The 21,225-nt window shown below is 40.2% G+C and overlaps 1 protein-coding gene across 2 annotated transcripts in view; it reads left to right on the top strand.

Moving 5' to 3' along the window:
- The window catches only part of RAD18 (RAD18 E3 ubiquitin protein ligase), a 56,191-nt gene that overhangs the window by 27,847 nt on the left and 7,119 nt on the right, over positions 1 to 21,225 (top strand). Inside the window, exons 9-11 of one of the 2 annotated variants that reach the window (XM_009320094.1) lie at positions 3,655 to 3,789; positions 7,062 to 7,218; positions 20,063 to 20,125. In XM_009320094.1, coding sequence (XP_009318369.1) covers positions 3,655 to 3,789; positions 7,062 to 7,218; positions 20,063 to 20,125 — 355 coding nt within the window. Of the gene's footprint in view, positions 1 to 3,654; positions 3,790 to 7,061; positions 7,219 to 14,686; positions 14,911 to 20,062; positions 20,126 to 21,225 lie in introns of those variants that run through there. The other variant, XR_663432.1, reaches the window with a different exon arrangement.

The following is a 21,225-nucleotide window of genomic DNA, read 5'->3' as shown; positions in this document are numbered from 1 at the left end:
TGACCAAAGAGGTAAATGTTAACTAGTGTCAGCAAATTATTTCTCATAAAAGCAATAGGAAAGAAATCATAAGCATGAAAAAAGAATTGTACATTAAAATTAGAGGACAGTTAGAGATTAAAAGAACTTTTATCAAATGCCTCTTTTTTCACTGTAGCACAGGTGGACTTTAAAAAGCTTTATTATACAATGAAGGTGGTTTTTTTTCCTTTTAATTTACAACATTCGCACCCTAGGTCCCTAATTCACAGCTGAATAAATGAATTAACTAACTCTGGCATAAGTTCTGAATAAAAAAACCCAACCATATACTTTTTGTTCTGTATTTCTGTATGAAACACGCAACACAGCGGAGCTATGTAACAGCCTTGTTGAAAACCAAGATAAAACAGCTGTCATAAAACCATTTTTTTTCTTCTTATCTTCTTTACCATTTCCTATGCTCTTGGCAAATTGCAAATTACACTGTTGGTATTTTCTGCTTTTTTTTGTGTGTGAAGTGTTTTTGAAACACCAATTAATAGTTTGGCTTGATGAACCTGAGGCTGGTTTATACGCTAGCTGGAAGCTCTGCTTGAGCAGCTGCCAGAGTCTGTGCCTGGAAGGTGCAATTAAGTACGCTGTCCCCTGCAGCAGCTTCCGTCTGCTCCTCGGGAACTCAGTGGCACCCTCAACCCGGTGTGAACCTCATTCTGCTTTTTCTCATGGTCAGGCCTCTGTTCAAAGAGTTAAAAAAAACTACAGGAAAAGAAATACGTTTGTTCAAAAAAGTTTTATTCTGTTGCTCTTTCTTTTTATAAATCTTTTAATTTGCAATGTTATTTAGAGGCTTACTGATTTATATTTTGTGTTTTAAATATTTGTAATTATATCTGCAGTTGTTTTATTATTGAAATGCCTTAGTTTTATGAAATGTGTGTTTATGAAATATGTTGTTTCAGCGCAGTGGTGATTTACAGTGTATCTGAATAGTGCCTTGCTTTGCCAGGACATTTGTCTTTTACTTGAAAAGCTTTGTAGCCACACCATAAAACAACAAAAAATAGTAATACTGGAAAAACTGAAGCGCTGAAGGAATTACGTAATGAATGTGCAGCGGCTCTAACACAAGCATCTGGGACAAGAACTTTCTTTTTATTAAAGGAGTTGTTGACCTTATCTGGCGTTTTCAGCTACACAGGGAGAGGGAATCGGTTTTAAATCTGTTTCCTTCTGTGGGGCAGAACTTGATATGATTTTATCTTGGCTCTTTCCCCCTCCTGTCACCGCAGCAGGACATAGATCCGGGTTAGGTGCAGCGATTACTTAAACGTGCCGTACCCCATGCAGCGCTCGGCAAGGGCTGTCCGCTCCTCGAGGCGCTGGACCACCCCATCTCCACCGCTGCACATGCCCTGGGCTGGTGTTGGGTGCCCTGGCCATGCCGAGCAGGATGCTGAGGCCAAGCGGTGCTGTGAGAAGATGTGTCGTGGTCGAGGAGGAGGTCAGGGCTGTTCGTGGGGGAAGCCAGACCCCACTGTCGAGCCAGGACCGGGAGGGATGGGGGAGTGTGGGGAGCAGGAAGGGAAGAAGACGGAGAACCGCTGGTGCATGCAGAGGAGCGTGGGGTGACGGGGAGATGCGGGTTGGAAACCGGGGGAGTGCCCGCGCTGCAGCTCTGGGGAAAGTCAGGGTTGTTCCTGCCTCTCCCTACCCCGCGGAGGAAAAGGAAGGTAGTTCAGAGACTGGTTTGAAAAAAGAAAACAAAAGCAAACAAACAAAACAGAAAAGTTATGAGGGAGTTTTTTGTTTCAGCTGGGCTCGAAGTTGATTTCTAAGCACCCCAATTCACCGGGACATTTGCTTTGCTGTCATGAGTTAGACATTGCTCTCAGCACTAGTGTGTGAAGCTTGCGTGTGCAGCCCCAGTGCAAGGGGGTGCTGGGGCGGGCTGGCTGCACGTGGCGGGACGGGCCAGGTCTGCAGCGCCAGCAGGCTGGGTGGCCAGTGGCCCAGTTTGCCCATCGCTAGCCCTCGTCTCTCGTTTGTCCTGAGGATTCCCGGATTCCCGATCACTTTTCTGCCCATCCTCTCTACTGGGGTTTATCTTAGTCTTTCCTGCAAGTGTAACTTTGTCAGCGTGTGTGTGGCTTTTACAGAGCAGAGACTTTAAATAACATTCAGTTCTGTGTGTGCAAAGAAAGAAAAAAGTCTGCGTGTGCGCAGTGGTGTGTGTAAGACAAGGTGTACTCTTTTCTCAGGAGCTGCTTTATTTAGTCCACCGCTATATTGCGATTGCTGGGAAACTTTCCTTGGAGATGGCATGTGTGCGCTGCCAGCCTTCTGCTGTCAGTGGAGGAGGGAGCGTGGTGGTCCCCTGCCGCTGCGCAGAGTCCTGCTCCCTGCAAGGGTGGGTTGGAAAATACTCTGGCTGGGAGCTGGGGTTTTATTGTGTGTTGGACCTCTGAAGTCTCCACAAGCTGGTTGTCCGGACACCGTTGGGAGAGGCAGCACGGAGCCCAGAGGAAGGGTCGTGTGTGCTTCACCTTCTCCTGCGGTTACAAACAGTTGCTTTGCCCTAAGGACATTTTGGATGCACATCGGCCCTTCCTGCCTCTGACGTGGAAAACATTTTGAATGCTTTTTCCGTAGGCTAAAAATCAGGCTAAAGGTTTTAGCTGAAATACTTTATTTGTCTCAGAAGGACAAATCTGTTTCTCAGAGTGACTTTTTGTTGAAAGTCCTTCCAAGTAAAGGAAATTCATGTTTGCTGCCTTCACTGTAACATATCAATATAAAGCCGTGCGTATGGACTGAGACTTTCATGCTATACTAGCTGTGGGTAGCTACAGTCAAATACGCTGTTTCAGTAGAAGTTGGTGCGTTCTGTAGGGACAACGACGTGTTCCCTTCGTGCCCAGTGAGGGTTAGGTAATCTGCATCATCTGTCTGAGGAGACCGGGTATTTTCCCAGCCTCTGGGTAAAGAATTTGAAGTATCTAGATTAAAAAACAACATTGCTTTGACTGAATACCAGAGGATTGCTTAAAACATACTAAGTGACTGAAAGTGCAAAGAGTATGCCAAAGAGCAATTAACTGTGATGTAGAGGATCTGAATCAAAACAGTATAATAAGCATGACACAAAGGCTTTCAACATTGCTTGCAGAAACGGGGGAAAAACCCAAAGCAACTTTAAAGCAATTTGCAGAGTAGTTGTGAGATTTTACTCTTTCTCTCTAGCAGACTGCTCCTCACAGGACTACCAAGTACTAAACCATATGACTAAGAGCATCATCCAGATGCTCCTTGAACTCTGACAGGCTTGGTGCTGTGACTACAATATTAATGTTGTCACAATGGTAATTGCAATACTTAAGTTTAGGAAAAAAAAGATAATATAAAGAAGAAACAAACACAGTTGTTTTGTGCAAAAATTAAGTTTTCATCTGTGCAAGCGTTCTTGACTACTGGGTAACTGTAAAAGCATAGACAGATTTAGATCATTAATAGAATATGGAACATATTGCAGTGATGAGTTGGTTTTCATTTGCTGTAACAAAAATGTTTTTAATTCAGTATTTTGTGTTTATTTCTGTTCACGTGCCTTTCACTTTTTATGGCGTACCTTAAGAGTCCTGGGGCAATGATCAGTAATGCACTGTTACATTTCAGGAAACAAACACAGAAGTGAATTTCAATTTTTGGTGGATCAAGTAAATAACCGGTGGAAGAAAAGTGGTAAGAGGAAAACAGAAAGTGCTCAAAACAAAGAAGAAGTCACTGTCAAAGAATCACCAGCGGCCACAGGTTAGTAATGCTGTTTAATGTAGTCCCCCTCTTTGATCCACACTAATAAGTGGGGGGTTTCCCAAAGAAATGTTCTTTCCTCCCATTGTTCTTCTCCTACAGTCCTTAAGGGGAAAAAAAGGCATAAAAATCAAACAGACCCTAAAAAGATTGACTGCCATTGATTTTAGTGTGATACATAAGCACAACCTGTAATCAATATATGATTTGTTTGATTTTAGTGGGGTTGTGTATAGATATGCTTTATTTAGGTGCATATTTTAATTAGCTGGTTGAAATGGGTTCTTAGGTTCCAATCCAAATCTACTGAAGTTGCTGAGAGTGGGCATGTGACAATCTGCATCTTTGAAATGAAGGTGATCATGGGTATTGCTTGCTGGGTTTCAGCTTTTCTGTATCATTAATATGATGGGGAATCAGTAATTGGGAACTGCAAAGACGTTTGTGTGGATTGGAACAAGTACTTATTTGTTGTTGAATAACAAAGGTTATTCAACAATAAGGTTGAAGCAATAAAATACTTTTGGCTTCTTTTAGACTGTTTATTCAGTATGTTGCCTCTCTCTTTTTAATTCGCTTCATTTTGTGTTTATATACTTCAACATAGTGAGAAGTGGGAATGCACAACTGCAGTTACTCAGTTCTTTGAGTTAGGAACAACATCCAGCATATGTTTGTTATCCTCACTACCCACAACATCAAAGAAATACCCATGTGTGCTTTTAACTTGTTCCCTATAGGCTTGTTCAGTCTCATTTGTGTTACTGGTTGCTTTGGCAGCGTACATATATCTTTCTGAATGTGTGATTTAGAAGAGCATTCCTCAACCTAATATAACTTCTGGAGTTATAATCTATTCAAGATACTGAATTTTGGAGAGAATTCCACTGACCACAATTGGATGCGCTGTTGTCTGTATCCTTGGGAAAATATGGCAGTTTAGTTCGCACCAGCTCTCACAAATCCCTGCTCTCTTGAGTTGAGCTGAACTAATCTTCGGCTGTCTCCTCTAGCAGAGCTCTCAAGAATAAAAATAAATGAAAATACTATGTAATAGTATGAATTTTATCCTTACCCTTCATGCAGACCTTGGTGCAATGCATGATCCTTTCCACGTGAAGGGTAAAAATTAAGGAATCTCAAGGATAAAGTTTATCTTGTTTGACATAATTTACAGTGATGTTCCTTTTCTATAGCAGAGACAGAAGCAATGTGTTCTTAGGTAATGGGATCACAGACTTTGAAATATTAATTTCTAGCTATGCTCTGTGGAGAGATCGGCTACTGTGAATTACTGGGTTTCTATCTTCTGTGTAAGCTGCTTCTTTGTGCACTGAACCGCAGACTTTGAGAAGCTGAAGTAAAGCCATATAGTTTTTTCAAAAGAGTGCTCAGGTAGGAAATAACTTACATCAGGTCTATCAACCTCTATTGTGTTGACTTAAGTACATGATACCACCTCGTCTGGTTCTGACAAACCTGCAAAATATTCATTACGCTTTTCGCGCACTGAGCGTTCAATAATCTCTGAAAATTCAGTTTCTAGTTTTATGCCAAACAGCTGCACCCGGCTGACTGTTTGTAAACCATTTAAAAAACAAAACAGAAATATTTATGGGTGAAGGAACAAATGCCTAAAGCTTGTTTCCTCAGTGTTCCTTATCAACAGCAATTACCTTTTTATTAAACTGGAAATTATAATACTTGAAAGGAAGAAAACCAGCAGTGGTCTGATGACTTGCCATTTGAAAGCTTAACTGCTGAGAAGAGCAAAGGCTTTGTGTGCATTTCTTACCCGCTTTATTTGGATTCTCATGGAAGTAGTAGAATTGTACAGAATTAAAACATACTTCTCGTATTTATTTTTTTTTCTTTTTAAACCCTTCATATCTCCCATTGCTCTCTACTGTAGTATTGATTGATGTAACTTAAACCTCTCTGAAAATCTCGCTCTGGTTTTGGTGATGTTTTAATCATCCCTTTCTGATTTACATCATCTTGTTTTGCATCTTTAAACTGAAAATGTTCGATTTCCAGTCTTTATATTTTATAACTTTTAGACATAGGTTTTTGCTTTGCCTAAGGGGAAGCACTATAAGAATTTGACAAATATTTGTGATACACCTCTTCTGGGTTGCCTTACTGCACAGGGCCTTTGCTATTTTTAACCTGTTAATTTCAGAGTTATGTTTCATTAGTTGGACAACTGACTCACTGTAATCTGCCGGTTGTTTTCAACAGAGAAAAGTATGCTCCTGATATTTAATTATACATTTTAGCGGAAGGGAAAGGGCAAACTGTAGCTGAATTCAAAGATTGTATAGCTCTTCCACACTCTAATTACAGTTCTGTTTGGCCATTTCTGTCAAAATCATTTCTGGAGGGGATAGAAAAGTCAAAGTGGTTTGAGCAGGAATATAACTTGGTTCATGAGGGTGGACAGAACACTTCTGTGAATGGCCACGATAAGGATTATTAATGAGATGAGTCTCAGTATGGTTTTAATGTCCCATGCAACTTTCTAGTTAAATAACTCATTCGAAAATATTTGTGGGTATGGTATAAGAGTAGTTTATCTCTACATACCATACTTTCTAGTCCGTATTTGCTTTCTCTTTGAGCGGTAGAAGGTATCTTTTCAGAGAACTGTTCATCTTTTTATAGATAAAAACACTTGACACAAAAATAATGGACTGGTTTTACAATTTGTCTGGTATGTGTTGTCTAGTTTTTCCTATTAAAAAATGGAAATGTCAATTATCTAGATTGACATTGTCTTTCTTAGATGCATAAGGAAATAAATTGTAATGCTTCTCTTATTGAAAACAAGCCATTAACTTGATCTGTAAAACTTTTTAGCTGTCAAGCGGTGTCATGCAGGGGATGAAGTGAACTGGTAGCAAGAAGCAGAGAACAGTGCTGTCCCATTAGGTGTTTGCTAATGTCTAGAAATGAAGTTTCATCTTATGAAATGTGACAAATACCCTTACCCTTTATTTCTCTCCTTGTTGTGTTTGAAACTCACACCAATGAAACGTTTCTGTTTCAGTCTCTGGTTCTTGGAGGGTGTGGGGTTTTTTTTACTATGCAGGAAAAGAAATTAAACTTTGAAACTGTGAGAGTTTTGGGAAGCAAGTAAGTGGGAATGAGGCGTTGGTATTTAAATATTTATAACTTTGTTTTTTCTTAAAATCTATCTCCAGGCTGCAAAAATTTAAACAGTATCATTTTGCTTTGTCATTCTTGCTAATCTCTGCCTTTCTTCTTGGTAGAACATAGGGAAGAGCATCACACAGCTATCGTCCTTGGAAAAGCCCAGATAATCAAAACAGAAACTCCTGATGGCAGAAGAAGTGAATCTCACTCCTTGGAGGAAGGCCAGAGATCCATCTCTCCTGCATTTTCACTGTCATCTGGATCAACAAGCAGGTCAGTGAAGAAGAGTCTCTTCTCCCTGGTTTGTACTAGATTAGACCAAACATGGAAAAACTTTGCCAGTAACCTCGAGCAATATATGTATCCTACTTCATAGGAGAGGGGTTCCTAAGCTGTGGTTACTGATTCACTTTCCTCCATGTTTCTGACTGTTCAGCTGCTTGAGGGATGGAGCTGAAATACATTCAGAATTCACTTAATAGTTTTGTAATGACTTTATAGAGGGATGATAGTGTAAATGTTCCTTTTGATACAGAAATAGTGAGTGGAATGTCTGTGGAACCAGGAGGAGGTTTGGTGTTTCTGTTTCACTGCATCATCTTCCCTTCTGTTTGAGCTTTTATTTAGAGAGGTCCAAAAATTGATATAACCGAAGTCTTTTAATAGTTCTTTAAGTTGAGTATTGCTGTAAGAAATAGGGTTTAAATTGACCCATTATTTGCAGTCAGTGGTAGAATGCCACTGAACCTTGAAGTCCTGACAGCCATTCACTTTTCTTTCTTCATGCATTTAGTTTTGCTTCCTGAAATTGCCTTATTTGGTTTCAGAAAATGAAGGATCAAGGAAGGCTTTATAAATAATGTAAGATTTTGTGCTTTTGATAGTTCAGTGGTAATTTTATTGGAGACTCAGCTGTTACTGCTGATAAGATCAATCTAGTTTTTGAAGGTAGTGTTTATCTCTGTTTAAGATATTTACTTCATAGATCATAATTTGCTGTCTACTACTGCATCAATTGTCAAAGATGATGACAATGAATACTTAGATAAACATCCTTTTGCAATACTGGTTGCTGTGGCCCCAGTTTCTGGAAGAAAGGGAAAAAAGTCATTGAAAACAAATACCAAATAACCGTTTTTTGATATGTGTCTAAAAGTAAGAAAGCTAGTTTTGATAATAATCTCGCTATCTTGTTGATAACAGAAATGAGAGGAGAAGGCACCTTTTGCAGGTCTGCATCACCAGGAAGAAAAAGGTTTCCTATGTTTAGAAGTGGGAGATAATCAGAGGAAGTTGCTGAAGGTCAACAGCTGAGCTAGGAGTAACATTTCTTAATTTCCCACCCATTACACCCATATTATGTTCCCCTTCCTCCGTCTGCAAATATGAAGAATAATATAGTGCTTGGCTTCATCATCGTTTATTAAAAGAACAATTTAGTTGTTGAAAAGTGTAACAGAAACAAATTTTTCTAAATTAATTTTTGGTTCACAAAGAGTTTTTAAAAGGCAGCATGGGCATTAAAGATGTTGCCTTTCACAGAGGTAAATATTAAACGGTGAATGAAAGCCTAGGAAGACATAGGAAAGAGGAGATCAACTTGGGGGATTAGAGAGCATCAAATGTTAAATGTCTTTGTTTTATATGATCAGGTTTTGCTGCCTGTTTCCATTTACTTGAACTAAATGGGAGCATACAGTAAATACTTGTCTGTAAACAGCAATATGCTGGCTGGGCAGATCACTTACATGGAGGCAGAAAGGGTCTTTGTTGCTGTTTCAAAACATCATTACATTTTTGTTTGGCTTCAAACATGTGTTATATACCAATAAAGATGTTCCCCTCCCGGTGGCCTTTCCCCTCTTTGGTGTAATGTGTCTTTCTGTCTGAATTGTTACTGTAAAATTGATAAACGTGGCATATCATTGTATTTGCTGTTTAACGTGTAACAAACCTATTAAGATTACTGATGTACTAGCTTTATCTAAGTTTCTCAGGATGTCGTGCAAATGATAATATTTTTTTCCTTCCCTGTGATGCAGGTAACTGTTACCTCTGTAATTTCTTCACTTTTAAAATAGGGTCCAGTGCCCTGGACTCATGAAGAGATTTGCACGTTGTAATACCCGATATTTGAGTATCTTATTTTCAGGTCTGTGGTCTTGCGAGCAGAATCCACCGATCTCAGTAGGACACACTTAATCACAGAGGCGGGTGACCCTCTGGGGATCGTCTAGTCCAACCGTGCACAGAGCAGGGTCAGCTGGAGCGGGCTGCCCAGGACCTTGTGCAGTTGGGTTTTAATATCTCCAGGGATGGAGACTCCATACCCTCTCTGGGCAACCTGCTGCAGTGTTTGACCACCCCCACAGTACAAAGGCTGCTTCTTATGTTTTGAGGGAATTTTCCTGTGTTTCAGTTTGTGCCCGTTGTCTCTTGTTCTGTCACTGGATACCATTGCGAATAGACTGTTGTCTTCGCTCCCTCCCATCAGGTGTTGCTAAATATTGGTAAGATCCCCTTGAGCCTTCTCTTCTGAAGGCTAAACAGTCTCAGCTCTGTCAGCCTTTCGTCTTAAATCTTAGAAGAATTAAGAGTTAAGAAGAATTAAGGGCTTCAGAATTAGCTTTGTGTGAAGCAGCATGCTGAGCGGTGAGTCGTAAGGACTTAGCAGTGGACACCACAGGTCAGAGTGTCTTTTGAAGTCTGCCCTTGGCAGTGTGCAGGTGCCTGGCTTAGCAGTGTTGCCTTGTGATTCACAGCTAGAGCCCTCCTGATTTTAAGCACGGAAGCCCTTTTAGAAATGGACCAAGAACTAAACCCTAAACTGGAGGGGGAGATGTACCCCCTAAAAGGCCCTTGCAGGCTTGCACTGTTCTGGGTTGTGACAATCTCTTCTTGAAGCTGCTCCACTCGGGATCTGTACTGAAAGATGAAATGGGCGAGGGAAAACAACTCTTCAGTGCTCACTTAGAAAGGAAGAAACTGGCCCTGTGGCTTTGTTCGAGAGACTGGTTTTATGTGCCTGAAGCCTCAGCTTTCCAGTTTGTGGCTTGGGCCATGGCTGCTCTGCTGCTGACAGGCAGTTCTGGGGAAGCGTGTGGCAGCAGGAACCTGACGTTTGGTTTGTGTGACAGTGGCAGGCAGGAACCCAGACAGAAGCTCTCCCCCGGGGCTAATGCAAGGCCAACTCTTGCAGATCTGTACGTGATACCACGTTTGACGGGTGCACAGGTGATAGACGGAGCTGCTTCATCCTCACTGTGCCCGCTGTTGCGGTTGCCCTAGAGCTCTGACTGTTATTTTAGTTCCACAAAATAAATGCCTTCAGCTTGACTCTTCATCCAGAATTTAAATGAGGTGTTTCTGTTCTTCCCTATTTTCCCAATTTTTTTTGATTGCAAATTAACCTTTTGGCATTAAGGACCTTAGAAAATTTGGAATTTTAATCTTACAGAGTAAGTTCTTGGGAGGTAGAAATGGCTTGTATTAGCTTATCCAAGGTATCATTAAATCTCTATTTCGCTGCCAATTTGGTGCGTGAATGACGTTATGAATGATTCTCCCCATGGCCTTTGACATCAAAGTTAAACTTTTATTCTTTACCTTCTTCTGTCTGCAGGCTTGTGTGTAACAACTTAAAGTCTGGATGAAAGTGCGTCTAAGAGACTGTAAGAAAGTTTGCTAAAGGATATTAGCCTGTGGCAGTTACTAATGATCTGAATCTGCGTTCATGAACCAAGTTGGCAGATTTTGTTGGAAAGTGTGCATTTGTTTGCATTATGTCTGGCTCAAGGCAGAGTTGTTTATTCCTTCTTTTCATGCATTCACTCTCTCCAAATGAATTATTTCCATAGACTTCTTGAATCAAACACGGAATCTCTCAGTTGTACAGACCAGTCGGTATGCATCACAGATATTTGGACCTTCTTTTAAAAAAAACCACATGCTTAATAGCTCCCTGTGGTTTACTCTTAAATTCAGCTCCTGTGGAACAGGAACAGAATTACTAGAGTCTGCACAGAATTGTTTTTTCAGAATCTCTCTGGGATTTTCTCTTCGCTTTCCTACTTTGTGCATATACCCTGGTTTGTATGTGTGGTGTGTTTTTTATTTGTTTTTCTTTGAATATAGGGCAGTTTGCTTAACCTTAAAAGCTAGCTACTGCACTGGTCAAGAGGTTCTACGAAGTGGTGGGTTGTCCGGTTATATTGTGTATTCAACTCAGCTGCTTGGCAGCTCAGCTCTGGAGTGTGCCATAGGGCATTACACACTGTAGATTCTCATCCTATACATCCAAACCCCTGCTTTTTATACTCTGCTCAAAAAGGTGAAAACAGCAATAATACTACAGTGAAAGCTTAGCTGAGGTGATACATGATGCCTTGTGATGCATGGAAGGCCCCTCTTGTCTCACCACAGTGTTCCCCATGCCAAACCGTACCTTTCTGAAAAACACTCTGGTGCGTTTTTCTGTGTTTTCTGGGAAACAAACAAAGGTTACAGGGATCACTCCTCTCCAAATACTGATGTGGGGGAACGCTTATGAAAAACAATTAAATGTGCTTTTTGTCTTTCCTGTTTCTGTTCCTGATAGCTACTCTGAGAAAACAGCAGGCTGATATCCCAGTGCAATACCCAGGCCCTAGTTTGGCCCTTTGAGGCATGTCAGGTTCTGCCATGCCTACAGACTAGCTTTGGACTACAGGTTTCTTGCCTCTCTCTTTCAGTTTGCCAGGAATCAGGTAGGTATAAAAGTGCCAGGTACATGTTGAACTGTGGCTCATACTCCCAGTACGCTGCTTACACATTTCTGGTAATTAAAATGGACCTGAATTATGGCAAGATTTTCAAAGACTGTAAAAAGTAGGCATAGTCATATAAACTGCATGAAAGAAAGTGGTGTATTTTGCCACTCTCTGGTTACCATGGAGTTAATGTTTTGTTCAGTGTAGTGAAATAAACATAGCACAAATCAAAAAAGAATGATTTAGATTTCGAGGGTTTAAGTAGCATTGTGCTATTGTACCAAGTCATGATTTTTCTGAGGCTTGCATTTTATTTCTGATAATAAGAGGATATCCTTTGACAAGGGTAAACGTTTTTCACATTGAGATGTCAAAACCTGAAATATGTTTGGAAGTCCAAATCTGCATGCTGTGTGTTTATGAAGAGAGCACTTCTAAATGGAGGGCTGATGTTATGATGGATTAAAAGAAAATTAGGATTTTGAGGAGCATATAGAATATAACAAAACAATCTTGAAGTCGGAGAGTTGAAATGTTTGCTCTGTAAAAAGATGCTGCAAGTAAATTAATGATTCTTATGTTTTCTCCTTCATAAGAACATCTGCCTTTTGCCAATCTGATATCAATATTTGCTAAGGGAGCAGTTGGTCAATATTAGAAATTCATACATTGTACAAGGATCACTGATGTACTGATATTACTCAAAAGTTGATACTTTAATTGAGGAAAATAAAAATTTTATGCCTGCTGGAAAAAAGATACAGGCCATGCATGGAGGTTATAGCACTGACCCCAACATGTTTGATCTTTTAATAAATTGATGATCCCACCAAGAGAGCAAAATGTGCATAACAGACAAGCACCAAAGCAAAGCCATGACTTTTAAAGGATAATTTTTCAAAGCTATGAAGTCATACATAAAGCTTTCACAGAATTCTAGTGCTCCATATAAATAGTCCCATTGCATTCTTTTACCTTCTGGGACTGAAGCCAAATTTTATGCAACTACTTAAACAATAGGAAAATCAGAAAAGAAACTAGGTGGGACAGCGATAAGCCAGTTAATGAACTACATAGAGGAAATATTCTATTAAAAGTATTTTATATAATGGGGATAATATTCAGTTTTTTTTAAACATTATTTCTCTTTAAAACTTCACGTTAGAAGAAAATGTCAGTTCTTGATGACTAGAGTGAAAGACTTGCGACAGTAGACAATATATATTTTTGGCCTCATCTGAGATATTAAGGTGTACACTGAAACACAGTGACTTAATTTTGAAATCCTGGTGGAAAAGTGCTATATCTGCAGCTTATATAAATCTCTCTGCCGTTGGAATACACAGAGCGACTGCAGTGTCTGCCAGGTGAGGTTCATGCCCAAGCAAGGGGCCTCATTTGCAATAGGTGGGACTTTTTGGCATTAAGTTTAGGAGCTATTGATCAGGATCTAAGATCTGGATTTAGCTGGTCACTTATTCTTAAGTTTACATGCTTTGCAGAATTTGGGCTTTAGTTCACCGGCTGAAGAAGAGGTCGAAATAGGGAGCTGTGCTTCAGTTAGTCTGGAGTTCACTGGATGGCAGCAGTCCTCTGAAAACCTCTCAGCAGACATCGGTTTGTCAAAGAGACTGTTGACAGGACGGAATGGCTGAAGAAGTTGTGTAAGCTCTTCCCTGGCAGTTGCTTTAGTCTGAGTTTAAAGAAAGCCTTGTCCTGATCCCTAGGCTGGCCATCACTGTCACGTGAGAGAAGTATATGAAAATGTGTTGGTCGGGGGAATAACTGCCTTTTTCAGTTCTTTAGTACGTTTTTGACTTAATAAATTTTGAACTACTTTGGCTCAGAGGTGGTGTATATTACAATGTTAGGATAGGGGCATTTTCTCTTTGATTTTTGGCCTCAAATAGGAGTTCGTTGTGGAAGGATGACGATACTTCTCTGCTATGTTGTTGATTCATGCCTTTCTTCCAAAAACTGTGAGCTGTAACCAATGGCTGAGAACTGTGAGGCATGGTGGACAGAGTCCTGGAGAAGTAATTTCAAACAGTAACAGCTGATGACCTCAGATGTGTATGGGGGAAAGTGATTATATTTGGCACGTATTCAGAAGGACATGAGTCCCTAGTCTAGAGCCATGGGGTTTGGACATCTTTAAGCCCTGAAAACAGAAGTGATAGTGCACTGATGTTCTCTAGTGCTTTAGCCTGCATGATGTCCCAGCTGTTGCCAGACTCCCAAGGAAAGTAGTTAAGATAGATCCAGTGGATCTTTTCCTTTTCTGAAGGCAGAGCCTCAAAGGCATGCTCTCAAGGTGCAGAGGAGGCCACTGAAAGCCTGGAAAGGGTCAAGAGAAACAGTGAAACAGCTGAACCGATGTAAGGTTTAGTATAGACGAGAGCCCTCCATGGGGAGTCCTGGGGAAGGTCCAAGGCTGGCAAACCTGCTGTTCTCCAAGGACAGGAAGATGAAGTGGTGCCAGGGGTGCGTGGTTTGAAGAGGGGGTACTGGGAAGCCAGGGAAGACTTTGTTGTAAATGATTGATCTTGGATGTTACACAGGACTTATGGCGACTCCAGCAGCAAGCTCATAATATTTATCACAGGCAGGTCAAAGTGGAGGCAGGATTGTAAAGTGGAGAAAACTATTTTCCCTCAGTTCTTGTGACTGGGCATTCACCTTCAAATGACATTGGTAAAATGAGTCAGCCTGTAGCTCATTTCTCATGCCAGCACCGAGGAAAAAAATGTACAATGCACGTACCAGAGCTAAGTACATAAGGCACAGCAAGATGGACTGATTAAAGGACACTGGTTGTTCACCATGAAGCCAAGAAGGAACTTAATATGCCTTAAAATAACCAAATTCAAAGAGACATTTGCTCCTTTCATTTTTAGAACAAGACATGTTATTCACACTTACGTCAGCTTTTTTCTCGCTATTTTGAGGTGGTGTGTTTATCTTGGAAAGAAAAAAAAAAAAAGGCTGGGGGGGGAGTCAAATCCAAATGATGGTCAAGAAAGGAATAGTTTTCTCTTGGTTGATTATCTGTAAGTGCCCAGAAGAAACTAATCCTGCAGAAAAGTGAGGCAGAGTTGGGGAATTGCCCGAGTCATTGGAGCTGCACTTTTCTCAACCTGGAGACAAGAACAAGTCCAGGAAATGAAACCTCTTCACACCTTGTCACCTTCTCTGTCAGCCTGTTGCATCTTGAGCAGTAAGGTTTCACAACTTTAATGGTTTTGCTATACAAAATTACTCATCTGGAACTGCTATGTAAAATCTTAGCATAGAATGACCTTTATTAAAGAAAAGGACAGAAAACCTCTTGCGGGAAATTGTCTTGGATTTGGAGTCTGAATACAGTCTGAAGATGTGTCTTGCTTTGTCTGGCCCCAGTATAGGTAGATATCTATGGGGTATTGAAAAGGCAGAAAATACTGAAGAAAGGAACAAAACTATTCTAAATTCTGTGATCTCTTTGGGCTCCCTAGGCTAAAATTCTTAGAAACAGCATACATAGTGAAGTAGCTGTTTCTTTTTTATTTAATTTGTTTTCTTCAGTTTAAGTGAATACATTCAATGATAAGATGAGCTTAGGAGTTTTTTTTCAGGGGAAAAAAAAATATTTTAAAATATGAATTCAGTTGATGGTCAAAATTTCTTTTGCTTAGTTGAAAATGTTTTTGGATAGTTGTTTTTTCAACTGTCTGGCATATTTAAGGAGTTTTTTTAATTTGCAAACAATTCTTTTCCCCGGCACGTGGAAAAAAGGTATATAATTACTTCAACTCAAAACCAAGCAATTGCTCAGTCTTTGTAAAAGAAATTGTTGTTTAAGAGAGACTAGATGCAGAGAACTATTTCATTGAGTGACTGGCTTGGAACAATGGGTTGTTTGAAGAAATTCTGAAACAAGAAACAATTTTAGCTACAACTGGAAAGTTCACAACCCTGCAGCTTGGTTTTGTGTTACGTATGTAAATTCTCGTTCTCTCAATGCAATTACAGCATAAGAGTTGATTTGGTTTGCTGGGGGGCTCTGATTACTCTCGAGCTGATAGCCGTTCACATCTAAGGCTAAGGTGGTAACTCACTCTAGGACATTTTGTGCTCAGTTTTAAAATAATGTGGTAGGCATAGACTGTGAATGACACATGCAAATTATCAACTTCCATTATTGTTCTGAGTGTTAGCCAAATTTTTTCAATTTTATTGTTTTGCTTGTGACAAACACAGTTGGTGATAAATGATAATAATGCTACATTTTTCAAGGCAAGGAAGTACATCATGTTCAGGCATCAAACCTGTTCTTTTTCTATTTTAGGGGACTAAAAGCACACAAATAGCCCCTTGTCCTCCCCCCCACCCCCTTCTATTTTTTAAATATAACTGGAACATCGGGGTAGGATTTATAAGTATGGTAACTCATTCCTCGGGCATCCAGTTTGTGTACCAAAAACGAGTTTTTGACGGACTTATAATTTTGAGAGTAAAAAAAATGCTGGACTTCAAAACTTTCCCCATCCGCCATTGTTTTTACAGTGTGTTTTACCATGTTTTTCATTTGAACATTTCATATTAGATTTGGTGCTGAAATAAGAAATTTAAACGGTTGCCTGAGCCCAGGCTGTGGGAAGAGGCAAGCTTGGTAACCAAGGAGTGCAGTTAATTGTAACGGGTCCAGCCGACAGTTGCATTACCAAGATGTAGCCCTGTTCAGCTCATGCTTTGAGGAGCAATTGGGAAGATACAGTGACCCTCTTCCCTCCGTTGACTGTGGCCCAGGGCTTCCTTGCCTCCACCCGAGCAGTCGTGCATGGGACTGGGGTTTGGGCTGTGCCTGCTCCTCTTCCGGTTATTGTAAGCAGTGGTATTGATAACTGGTGCAGGGATAAAACATTTTTCCCTATAAATGCAGTCACTGCTTTTAATTTGTAAAAATGCACGCAAAACTTTTAAATCCATTTTGTTTCAAAATAATTTTCTCCATATGGCACCAGTGCTTTGTGTATATTTTTGGTATCTTTTTCCTTTTTATCTTTATGACTAAATGTGCATGTGTTTAAGGTTTCTCTAATCTAATCTGGTGGTGTTTTTCTCCCATGAAATCTTGTTGGTGGTTCTGTAGTTATTGCCACAGTAACATCTGATGAATCTCACTTCAGAGGGAAGAACAGGCAACGGGAGGAGACAAAATGGTAATAGATGAAAGAAATCCTGCCACCTTATGAAAGTTGCATGCTATTTATTAATTTATTTAAGAAAAGCTTAAAAAAAAAAAGTATGTTTGCATGTGATTCCCAGTGTGTCCTAGGAGCTGGTGTTTTCTAATGCATTACACTGAGGGTGTGGAGATCCCTGAGGCTGAATCCTAGCTCAATTTAGGGCATGTTCAGATGGTGGAAGCAATGTTCTGTGTTCCTGCTGCGAGGACACGCTGGCTGGCGTCTCTGAGAGAGATCCAGGCTGATGAGAGGCGCTGGGGTTAAGCCATGGGCATGGAGAACCCGCAGTGCGGGCTGTGCTGGTGCAGCGGGCAGGGGGACCGGGAGCCACCGAAAGCGTGCGCGTGGTCAGGAGAGCCCAGGATGACGGTGAAAAACTGTATGGCCGAGCAGGAGCAGCCCAGCAACGCGCTCTTCTGCTGACTGCCTAAAATAGATGTTCTACCCAGAGGGCTCTCTACGGATGATGAGGGTGTGCCCAAATCATTCCTAGCGCGCCCTGAGCCTTGTCAGCTGTCAGACGACATTATTTGGGTTTAAATTCCTTCTCCTGTTTGAATTATCATCTTCTCTAATGATGCAATATGTTATGAATATTAAGCGTGTTAGTCAACTTCTGACTCCTGTTCTCGAAAATCTGTGACCCAGGTAATGAGCTAAGATCTTAGACTTCTGGGATATGGAAATGGCATACAAAGCGGTTTGTAACTCTCCATCAGAGATAGTGCAAAGACAGTCAGCTGTACTTCTTGGTAAGGAGTGCTGTTTACTGTGTATTTGCACAAAGTGGTCTTCATCCAGCAAAAATGATACTGAAATGGTAAAGCGGGCAGCAGACGGTGGTACCTGCACTGGGAGGTGTGCGGAGGCTCCCTGGGGCTGAAACGGGCAGGGAGCAGCTTTCAGCTTCCTTCGTCCCAGGGACTGCAAATGCGGCTCCACCTTTGAAAAGTGCCCAGTAAAATCACTACATGCGTCTTCTATACGAAGACGACCTCTCTAGTACGAGACACGTTGTTTGTTAAAAGTTCTTTTTGGTGGAAATACCATTTGTAGACTTCAGCAATTGTCCATATTATCAGGACTCTGCTTTGCCGTGCTGGAGTCCATCCTGTGAGGATGAGTATTTCAGGGCTGTTTTCCTTAATACGTGTTTTGAACAAACATAAACGCACTGAGAGCTGTGTATAAAGTTATGACTTTGGGGATGTATTTTTACAACTTGTCTGCTGTCTTCTAACAAACAGGGGATTAATTTTGTTGTAAAACCTTTAAAGTAAATCCAAGAGAACTGGTATCCAACTGCTGTCCCATGGTTTACACTAAAATCTCCCAACTGTTTGTGTAACATAGTTTGTTATGTAATTTCTGCAATAATGTACAGACTGTGTGAGCTGCCAGGTGTCTTTTTGAAAGATCGTTTCCAGAAAACAACATTCTCCAACTTGTTAGTTGATTTCTGCAATTTGACATATACTTGAGAACTTTGCAATAGTTTATATCACGGAGCCTGAACATGCAATAAAAGTTATTTATCAATAATTGACCAGAGTATTGTGTTCACTTAATTCAGATTTTATTGAAATTTGACAAAATTTTCTTATTATTTAGAATACAGGCTGAAATCATATGTGTAGTTGTTTGTTTTTTTTTTAATTTTGAGCCTGTGAAGAAGTCTGGCTGACATCACTGAGCTCATACACGTAGTTAATTAAATACGTGTGTGTGTATGTACATGTGTGCATGTATCTACATATGCAGGGATTCTTCCACAGTTGATGCAATAGTGTTAGCTGAATTTAATAACACCCTGATTTAAGTAGCCTCTGTGACTACTGTAAAATACATACAAACGTAGCAAGCAAAATTCTGCTCCATCGTTGTTGAGGGCATGGCTGGTAAGCAACCGTGTCACGTTAGTGCCTCGAGGAGGTCTGTTGGGTTCCTTTAGGAGCTGACGTGAACCCCTAACTTCTGCAATGGGAGTCGTTCTTCAGCTTTGCAGATGGGTGCTTAGCCTCTAGTCCAGTGAGCATTGTATAACTCTTCACTACTAGAAAAGTTTTTTAAATTTGTATAGGCCTAAGTGTTTAAAAGAAACAAAATAACCATAAAGACTTTATGCATTTATGTGCTTGCTCTTACAAAAGATGAAAACCTAAATAAACTTTTCAAGCAGGTTTTAAAAAAAAAAAAGTTGTGACGCATCTAGCTTGATTCAATCCTCATTCACCTCAATTTGCAGTAGCCAAGGCACTGAGATGCTTTTTTTCCTTTGTCTAAGAAAAGCATCCATTAAAGTTTTAAATTAATTATTTTAATTAAGAAATAAATAGCTTTATAAAATACGTCTTTCAATGGTCAGTTGTAGTCTTTTCAGAATATGTGATCAAACCACAGAGCAAAAACGTTTTACTTCAGGGGCAGATAGCAGCTGAAGACTGTTATGACCCTGTGCAGCGTATGCTTTCGTCTCTTTTCTAGATTGTGCCTTTTCTTCGGAAGGTAGGTTTGACAAGGAAAACTTGCTTCAACCGGCTCAAAATGAGCCACCTCTGTTCGTGTGATGAGTTACTGTGGTGGCTGGCAAAGCATCTGTCACTTGGCTTTTATCTGGATGTGCTGACAGTCTTGGCAGGTTGGGTTTTTGTCACTACAATTTCAACGTTAAGGTTTTTTCTTTGATGTTGATTTTTTTTTTTTTTTTGTTATGGTCAAAATGTAAGCTTACACCTAAGCCTTGAGTTTTGGGGTTGAAAGCACCTTTACTCTTTGAAATGTTGTACTTTACCCACCGAAGTATCTTGCAAATCCTCTTCAGAGAAATTGTCTGGTGCCTGTGAATATAAAGCTATTGTAGTTACCAACAAGCAGACCCGAACAGAGAGAATTGTCTTGTATGTTAAATAATGACAGTGAGACCCAGTAATAACTCTGAAAATTACGTGATGCAGAGCCAGAACTTTCTGGACTGTGCTGTTAGTTGAAATTATTTCTTGTTGGTTGAAATTACTTCTCGTTGCCAGTGCTGCGTGGAGGGGTCTGTCTCATCTACGGATTCTAGTGCCTTTGCTAAGTGGAGCCCTGCTTTGCTGTAGGTGTTACTAAAATAATTTACATCTGTTTTATTTTCCCCTTCAGCTCCAGTTCAGACATTTTGAGAGATCCTCAAGGGTCTGAGACATGTTCAGCGTCCTCTGACAAGTAAGTAGAATATGTGGGTGGAAAAGTCCTTGTGACTGATTTATGTCAGTAGTTTCCAGTTTGTGGAATCCTGTTCGTTTTCTGCAGGAGAGGCAAATGTCTCTAAAAAGTCAGGTTCTTGGTGAATCTCCACAGTTGTGGGAGATACAATTTGGTCAGTGGTTTTGGATCCGTGGAAAATAATACCTGGGTGCTCCAAGGATCCACAGATGACTGGTTGAAAATCATTGTTCTAGGGTATATTTGAGTATTAATATATATTTTAAAAAAAGAAAAAAAAAACCGAGGGAACTGGTATTTATGGAAAATTAAGAGACTCTGATTTTCTACTGTATTTAAAGTTACATTGTTGTCAATCTTACCTACATCTCTGCCAAGTTGAACGTGCTGGAGTTGCAGTATCTGTTTTGATTTACTTCTGTTTGAAGAGAGAAGAGCACTTTCTTGTTTTTAAAATCTTAACATCTTATTTCTTAAAACCAAAAATCTCCTTCTGTTATATAGCGATAATATTTAAAATTCGGGTCTAGTTGTGCAAGGTGTTGTACTAAGAAACCATCCAAGGATTCCTGAAGTAATCCAATGAAATGCGTGAAGATGGAGAGGAAATACAGGGATATATGGGGGCGTTGAAGGTGTGCAGTTATAGTGAAATTTGGAATAGTGTAGTGTTAGATCAGATGAAAGCTTCGTAGTTATACAAATAGGAATGAAGACTGTTGGAGTCTGCAAAAGTAGGTACAGTTTACCCTTGCAGTTGAAATTGGCTTGATCTGGGATCTCTCTTCAAATATCACGTCCACTTTGGTAGTTGATCTTAGGGGCGTGATGAGAACCATATTGCATTTAATTCTCTTAGTCTGCTTTTTAAAGAGTATTTATGACACAGTTTTGTCTATTATCCATTACATACATATGTGGCCAATAGATTGTGACAGCTCTTAAAATTCGTGATTAATGACAGAAATAGCATTTGTAACTCTTAAAATGTGTGTTTAGATAATCTAATGGATTTTAAGGAGCTTTAATGGAAGCACTGATAAGACCTTGATTACAGCGGTGTCAGAGGTCAATGGGGAGCACACCACTGGAAAAACAGC

This window comes from Pygoscelis adeliae, unplaced genomic scaffold (genome assembly GCF_000699105.1).
Source record: "Pygoscelis adeliae isolate BGI_AS28 unplaced genomic scaffold, ASM69910v1 Scaffold302, whole genome shotgun sequence".
NCBI classification, from domain to species: Eukaryota; Metazoa; Chordata; class Aves; order Sphenisciformes; family Spheniscidae; genus Pygoscelis; species Pygoscelis adeliae.
Note: the sequence above shows the minus strand (reverse complement) of the source record. Positions and strands in the feature narration are given on the sequence as shown.